Source organism: Laetiporus sulphureus, assembly GCF_001632365.1.
Source record: "Laetiporus sulphureus 93-53 unplaced genomic scaffold LAESUscaffold_2, whole genome shotgun sequence".
Classification (NCBI taxonomy): domain Eukaryota; kingdom Fungi; phylum Basidiomycota; class Agaricomycetes; order Polyporales; family Laetiporaceae; genus Laetiporus; species Laetiporus sulphureus.
The window spans coordinates 416,208-424,914 of NW_024468511.1; the positions used below are offsets into that span (position 1 = coordinate 416,208).

The 8,707-nt window shown below is 48.3% G+C and overlaps 1 protein-coding gene across 1 annotated transcript; it reads left to right on the forward strand.

Annotated features, from left to right (window-relative positions):
- Nucleotides 1–1,340: 1,340 nt before the first annotated feature.
- LAESUDRAFT_754420 (uncharacterized protein) lies at nt 1,341–1,868 on the forward strand (the record flags this gene model as incomplete). The annotated part of the gene is made up of 2 exons (XM_040911883.1): nt 1,341–1,657; nt 1,700–1,868. 2 exons carry the CDS (start codon nt 1,341–1,343, stop codon nt 1,866–1,868), a joined length of 486 nt encoding a protein of 161 aa, XP_040769518.1.
- Nucleotides 1,869–8,707: the final 6,839 nt, after the last annotated feature.

Sequence of the window (8,707 nt, forward strand, 5' to 3'; positions counted from 1 at the left end):
TCCATCAAGTCCTCAAACAGGGGTATCCAATTCTAGGGAACTCGGTACACGCTGCGGCCTCTGCACCACTTGAAAAAACAGGGAGAACCATTCTGAAGTATCCGTCGCTACAGTACTTCGCCCGAGGAGGGAAAAACAGGGAGAACCACTCTGAAGTAACCACCGCTACGGTACTTCGCCAGACAGGAGATTCTCGGAGAAGTGAAACCTGGATACTTGTTGCGGCAAGGTACCTGCTGAAGGCAGTGTCGACTTGAGCCCCATCCTCACCAGAGGCGCTGGGTATACAGAAGACACCGGTTAAGGGCCACCGAAAGAAGGCACCCAGACCTTGCCGAGGCCAGTTTTCAATCGAGAAGACGTGGATAGGAAGGACGATTGGTTATAGGACACCAAGCAGAGGAAATCAAAAGCCAGAACGACCAAGCGCTCAAACGGGAGTAGGCAGGAGTTCGAAGTGACTAGCTGGGCACTTTAAAAAGTGAGCACAGGATATCCGAGGTCTAGAAAAGAAGACTAGGACTCCGACTGGTTGACGTTACCAGGCAAATCAAAAGGCGTACAAGATTGGTTAAGGGCCACCAAAGATCAAAAGGCAGGAGTGCGGAGTTTTTGTTACAGGAACGAACTCAAGCACTAGCGATTACTCGTGTGGTAATCCAGAAGAGAAGCCCTCATCTGAGGCACACATTGAAGATGTGCTAAAGCCCTTCCCAGGGAAGGCAATCAAGGAATCTTAGGACAAGACAAGATTCAAAAAAAAAACAAATACTTTACGAGAACACGATCAGGTATCTGAAGAAGATACACCAGAAACACGATTGGTGACTTCTGACGAAGAAGTACCACCATTTACGCTCAGTGATGCCACCACAGAGGAATTAACAGACCTCTATGACAAAAAGTCGACAGAAGCGGTTCAACTTCGACTTCAATTTAGGCTAGGATGAGCCTACAAACCAACAGATTGCCCACGACTAGAGCAGCTCGAGGGTGAAATCGAAGAATTAAGACAGGTTCTTCGCGGAAGGGAAAACTTCGACGAAGAATCTCTACAAATCTTTACCGAAGCAACAGAACTTCCACGAGGAGAATCAATCCAAGTTGAACGACAGGAAGGGCGTTCACAGGAAACCGGTGGATTACAGCCAATTAATCCTCTCGAAACAAGAGCAGTCCCGCTCGAGAGATCTATCTCGGACAGCACTACTCGACCAGATTATCCAGGAATCACACATCTCAGAAGGGACCAGCCACCCCATCTACCCAATGCGCCTGGAATCACACGTTCAGTTTCAACCAGATCAAGACCAACCGGTAGCTTCCAGTTCTCAGGAAGTATGGCTACCCACGTACGATACAACGTGGCTCTCAGACCACCAGCCCATCCCAGAACTTGTACTGACGCCATCTGGAATGAGTACCAACAAGCATTGGGACTCTATGCACAATACCAGGGAGCAATCCCCAAGCAGCCAGCGGCACGGGAAAAGAAGATGGGAAAAATCAAGGAGTTTAGGGGAGACAAACGAGAATATGCATCGTTCCTCCGAAACGTGGAACGATACCTACAGGCAAATGATGGAGTCTACAGTGATGACTTCAGCAAAATTGCCTTCGTCCTCTCTCAAATCGACTCCTCATCCACGGCAGGAAAGTGGGCCGAGTCATGAGAAGCCAACCAAATGACGAAACACAGCAATCTTGGGACATACCAAGATTTTAAGATGACACTTACCAAAAAGTATGGAGGTGTCGCAACCAAGGACCAAGCTTGGCAAGTACTTCTCGAAGGGAAGTACAAGCAGGACAAGCAAACCGTCGACAAGTATATCAGAAATCTCGATATCCTCTACCGATATGCCTAAATCGACGACGAATACGCCAAGCTCATCCACTTCAAACAAGGCCTTAATGAGAAACTTGCAGAAAACGTCTTCATCACAGAAAATCCGCCGACAACCTATGCAGCAGCATGCAAAGCCGCAAGAAAGGTCACGGACCTCCAGGACATTCATAGCGGAAAGACAAATATCTTCAAGTTCATCTCAGGCTCTTCAGGAAGCGGAAGAAGGATGGAGAAAGACTCTGACACAATGGAGGTTGACCAGATCTCCCCAGAAACCCATCCGAAACGTTCTGTGGGTGGACTCTGCTACAACTGCGGAAAATCAGGACATGTCGCCGCACAATGCACGAGTCCAGAATATGATCCGGCACCAGATCACTCAGGAAAGACAGCTCCATATGCCAAGACCAAGACGTCCAATTCCAGGACGAAGAAATACTCCGGATCTGGCAGACGAAGAAAGACTTCCAAGCCGACTAAATCTTACTCCAAGGGAACGGAGAAGAAACACCGACGAGTAAAGAGAGTCAAAGAAAGCGACTCTGAGGATAATTCAGAGGAGTCGGAACAGGAAGAATCAGAATCCTCATCATCGGAAGAATCAGAATCTGAATTATCGGAATCTGAAGAAGTATCCGAACAAGAAACGGTTGTTCACAGGGTACGAAGAGCTCGCCCTGTTAAAACCAAAACAGTTCGAAAAATCAGGCGAACCAAGGACGAATCCAGCGACTCAGAAGAAGAGTCGTATGTGGTTCGAAGATTCATTCCCAAGGAAGAACTCGCCAGGATACGACGAGAAGATGCACTCAAAATGCGAGGAGACCGTATTAAGAAACGCCATATGACGATGCCCCATCTCGATGATCTTCTGGAATTCAGAGACAATCCAGACAGATATGAATATGCACGCCGATATCCACCACCCATGGAAAAAGACGATCCAGAGGGTTTTGGAATTGGGTGCGCGTTGGGATCTCGTGGCACCCAGATAAAGAAACGGTCCCTGAGGAAGTAATCATACGAGGCGATATCAAACGAGGAAGCAAAATATACCTCAATATCGTCTTCCAAGATTACGATGGCACAAGAACCCGAAGTATTCCAGCAAGAGCCTTAGTCGATTCTGGAGCGAAAGGAATGTTCATCAATGAATCGTTTGCGAAGAAAGCAGGACTTCATCTTCTCAAATCGCAGAAGGAAGTCAAGATTCGCAGTGTCGATGGAAGTCCCGTCAACTCTACAAACCAACAATTCAAAGGGACTGTTCATGCAGGAACATATGAATGAAATGATGACTTCCTTGTCATCGACTTAGGAAAAGAAGACGTGATCATTGGCAATACGTGGCTTCATGATCACAACCCAATTATCAATTGGCAAACAGGTGAAGTCAAGGTCCGTCAATATGTAGAAGACGTACCAGACGAGGAACCATGGCCTTTCAAAGATAAAGACGCTGTTCGTCTTCCAATCACCAAAAAGGAGAAAGCCAAAGCCAAGCGAACCTTGAGAAGGATCAACTGGTCTGATGTCGATCCTGCACCAGATGAAGCAGGAATCGTTGACTCGGACCTCTTGCTTGCATACATAAAAAACGCACCATACTTGGAGGATCAGGAAATAGGAGAAAAAGAAGCTATTTTCGCCTATCAACCTGATACTGGCATACTCCAAGAAGTAACACTTGAAGAGAAAGAACATCGCTCGGCTGGAGAAAGGAAGATGCAGTATCTTGCACTGCGACGAACGAATACTTCCAAAAAGGATCATCACCAAACGTGGAAAAAAGGTGATACCTTCTGGAAGGCGTCAAATAAAGCGCAGGAACTCGCGCAAAAGAAAGCACTCGAGGAGAAGAAGAATTCCAAGAAGAAAGTGACGATACCATCATATCTTCTTAAGTACAAGCAGATTTTCGAAAAAAAGGCATCGGAACGGTTACCACCGCATAGATCTTACGATCACAACATAGACTTCAAACCGGACTTTGTTCCTAAACGAGGAAAGGTCTACAATCTATCAAAGCCGGAAGAAGAAGCTATGAATACCTTTATCGACGAAAACCTTGCGAAAGGATATATTCGTCCTTCGCAATCCGCAATGGCATCACCTTTCTTCTTTGTAGGAAAGAAAGACGGTGGGCTACATCCATGCCAGGACTACCGCTATGCGAATGAAGGAACAATTAAGGACGCCTATCCACTCCCACTCATATCGGACCTGATGGATCGACTCCGCCATGCCAAGTATTTCGCGAAGCTTGACATTCGTGGAGCATACACCAATGTCCGAATTCGTCAAGGAGACGAGTGGAAGGCTGCCTTCATCACCAAGCGTGGACTGTTCGAACCCACGGTCATGTTCTTTGGAATGTGCAATGCACCGGCAACCTTTCAGCGAATGATGAATGAAATATTCGCAGAAGAAATTGCCGAAGGATGGCTACTATGCTATCTGGATGATATTCTCATCCTTGCCGAAAGCGAAAAGGAGTTGGAAAAGAAGCTTGAACGAGTCATTAAGAAAATGGTCAACAATGACCTCTATCTCAAGCTGGAAAAATGCGTGTTCAAGACTACGTGCACTGACTTCCTAGGACTAGTTCTCCTCTCAGGACGACTTCAGATGGATCCAGCAAAAGTCAATGGGATCATCAAATGGGAAGCTCCAACTGATGTAAAAGGAGTGCGAGCATTTCTAGGATTTGCCAACTTCTATCGAAAGTTCATCCAGAACTATTCTGAAATCGCAAGACCCTTAATTGATCTTACCAAGACCAAGGGCGGGAATGTGTTCCATTGGACAAGCAAAGAACAAGCCGCTTTCGACTATCTCAAAAACGAGTTCGGCAAGGCACCAATACTGGTTATGCCAGACAAAGACAAGTCTTTTGTCATCGAAACTGATGCATCGGACTTCACTACAGGAGCAGTCCTCATGCAGAAGGACGATAATGGCGACCTCCATGCCTGCGCCTATTATTCCAAGTCACTCTCTGACCCGGAACGAAATTATCAAATCTATGATAAGGAGCTGCTAGGAATCATCCGCGCACTCAAGGAATAGAGACACTATCTCGACGGAACAAAGGAGCCATTTCTCATACGCACAGATCACAAGAATCTGACGTACTTTCGGCAACCGCAGGACTTGAACCCAAGACAGCAAAGATGGCAACTCTTCTTGTCTATGTTCAATTACAAGATTGTCCATACACCAGGATGACAAATGGTGCAAGCGGACGCGCTTTCACGGTTGTCTGAATTGGACAATCGACAAGACAACAAGTCACCTGCAATCCTGCTACCCGACGATCTCTTTATTGGTGCTATCGATACAGATATGGTGAAACAAATCTGACAAGCACTAACAAAAGATCCATCGGTACTTGCGTACAAGGACGGCCTAATGGAAGAACTCCCAGTTCCACGAGGAATGACAAAGGACGACATCAAGGATGCTGACAACGGTTTAATCACCATCCATGGATGCGTATATGTTTCAAACAATACAGCCTTGAAGAAGGAAATTGTTCGGCGATACCATGAGGCCACTCCCCATGGTCATCCAGGAATCTGGGTTACGCACCAACTTGTGTGTAAAGACTTTTGGTGGCCAGGAATGTATCGTTTCATCCAAAGCTACGTCAATGGATGTGCCATATGTCAGCAATCCAAAGCTGTTCGAAACAAGGTCAAAGTTCCACTGCAGCCCATCGGCCCTTCGCCCAAGGCCCTACCTTTCAAGCAAGTTAGCGTGGATTTTATTACAGATCTACCAAAAAGCGAAGGCTTCGATTCAATAATGGTCGTGGTAGACCATGGGCTTAGTAAGGGGGTAATTCTATGTCCTTGCAAGAAAACGATCACTGCCTCGGAAACTGCCGAGCTATTCAGACGACAAGTTTGGAAACGCTTCGGGTTACCCGACAAGATCATCTCTGACCGCGGAACGCAATTTGCATCCAAAGTCTTCCAAGCACTGTGCACTGCCCTCAAGATCAAGTCGGCTATGAGCACAGCCTATCATCCGCAGACGGATGGTGAAACGGAACGAATGAATCAAGAATTGGAAACATACCTTCGAATGTATTGTGCTGAGCAACCGCATCGATGGAATCAATTCCTATCTGAAGCAGAATTCGCGCACAATCTTCACACTCATTCAGTGACAAAGAAGTCACCATTTGAAATATGGTATGGTTACGAGCCCAGAGGAATGTCAGAACTGTTTCCTCAGGATGAAATCCCCGACATGGATGCAAGACTCAAGCTTCTCAGCATAGTCCGCAAGGAGGCCACAGAAGGAATCATCAAGGCAAAAGCCCGTGTATCTGCCAGGATCAAAGGAGGATCCCCGACGTTCAAGAAAGGAGACAAGGTTTGGCTGGAAGCCACCAATTTGAAAAGGCCTTACAAATCAAACAAACTAGCGCTGAAGCGAGAAGGACCATTCAGGATCAAGGAGGTTCTGGGACCACTCTCGTTCAAGTTTGACCTTCCAACGACATGGAAGATCCATCCGGTGTTCCATGCTGCATTACTCACGCTGTATCGGCAGACTAATACACATGGGGAAAGTTATTCAACACCGCCTCCAGATCTTATCGAAGGAGAGGAAGAATTTGAAATCGAGTCTATAATTGGACATCGACTACGGCACAGCAAGAACGAATATCTGGTAAAATGGACTGGATATCCACTCAGCGAAAGGTCGTGGGTAAAAGAGACAGAAATGGACAATGCAGGAGAGCTGCTGAACGAGTATAAAAAGGAGCACAACTTGGCCTGAACCCTCAGTCCATGCCTCAATGCCCGTGCAACATCCCGAGTTTCTCGAATCTGCTATCACCACTTTTGCGCATCTTATCGAAGTTCTTGAAGACGTCGAATCCCACTCCTCCCACGATCATCGTTACCAGGTCTTCCAACAGCTCGGAGTCTATCTCACTATCAGAGGGGCTGGATTCGCCATTGAGGACCTTGCCGACTTCGACCATACCAACGTCAAATTCAACACGACCCATCCAAATCATGATGGACCATCTCATCCAGAGAGCGGACGACGTCCACGAAGTCCACCTCCTGGAAGACTTCAGGTCAACTCGACGACAGCCATATCTAACCCCTCGCCCCAGCGGGCTAATCAGAATTCCTTACCCGTTTCCATTTCAAACGGACAAGCCGAAGGTAACACTAGAGGACGACATTGATATCGACCTAGACGGAACATGGGGAACGTTCATGAGAATGAATTACCCAATGTACCTAATGGAGGAACTCCACCTGCCCCGGCTAGAGCCAGATCGACGCTGGACTATCCTAACAGCCATCTACACCGGGCTTCCAGTGGGAATCCTCCCACCGTCGTACGCTCTAGATCATCCGCTACACTTTGATATCTTACCGGCAGCACTCTCATTCGCTCTGGATGCATTCAGTGTCATACATGGTACCGTATCAAGGACAATGACAATACCAGCAGAAGAACGTACGGGAATGGCGAACATTCACATCACAGACTGGTACGAAGAAGAGGAATGGCTGCTTGAAGGTATAAGTAGCGGCCCTCCTTTCCCTCTACTGGACCATCGCCTCCTCCTACTCGAGTGGGAACTCTACGAGGAAATCTACCCTTGGGACAAAGAGAACCGCCCCACTCTACCACCTCCGCCAATGTCGCTCAACATCCGTGTCACCACCACCATCACTCGCAGCGCATCGGAGCCAGGACTACTTCTCGACAGCGATGGAGACGAACTCCCGCTTCTAGGCAACCTTAGCGACGAAGCATTGGCCAAATCATGGAGGAGTGCACGTTGAGGAGACGATGAAGACGAGACAGGTCGTTGGACGACGGGAGGATCTTGGACGATGGGGAGAGCCTGGGGTAATGACGATGAACAGGCAAGGAATGCCGACGATGAACGACCCGGCTATCCCCACCACAATGGCACCATCTACCCCTACAATGACCCACCGAAGGACGGATCACAACCTGCACCAGCCATCACCATCAAGGAGCAGATAAGATATGCTCGAACGGTCAAGTCTTCAAGCAACCCAGCGGCAGGACAGGTATCGCTCATCGCCCCAGACGTAGCATCACCTTACGATGTCTTCATCGCCACGCCACTAACATTCCTCATGGAACGCGATGGCCATCGACTCTACATCCATCGTACGGGCACGGGCGACTTCACCACCTTCCATGCCTTCGTCTTCACTTGGGACAATCAGAAGGTCGCATGGCACCTCTACTCGGAAGACTCACCTCATCGCGTCTTCAGCCAATGGGTCGCTCTGCTCTATCCGCCACCCATCCCAGGCATGCACGACTGGCATCCAACACCCAACCGGATGTGCATCATCAGCGTTCGCTTCGCGGGCAAGGAAGAAGGTGTTGAGCAATACGAGGTCGAACTCTTCAGGACGTTCTCCGATCAAGTCCACTACGGAGATGCCAAGACACCTCGTGAGTTCACGCCGGTCATCTTCCAACCCCTCGTTGCCATGATCGAGCGGCCTGGATGGCTTACCGACGGTGTCGAAGCACTGAAGGCGGTCCTCTATGAAGACGGATCCATCTCGCACTAGGCACCCACCGAGTTCCATCCTTAACCCCAAGAGGATCTCGACGAGGGATGGGAGGTCGTACCTCATACCACCATCCCAGTCTACGACTATGTAGGTGTCCGCGGTGGACGATGAGGGGTTAGCTTGGTGAGTGGTCGTCAAGGGTCTTGCCGGTTGGAAGGGGGAGCTTGTGTTACGGTTTCAGCGCTTCATGGTCATGTGACAGTTTACGTTGCACGTGACACTTACTATTTATGGTTCATAGGTCTTGTGGACATAT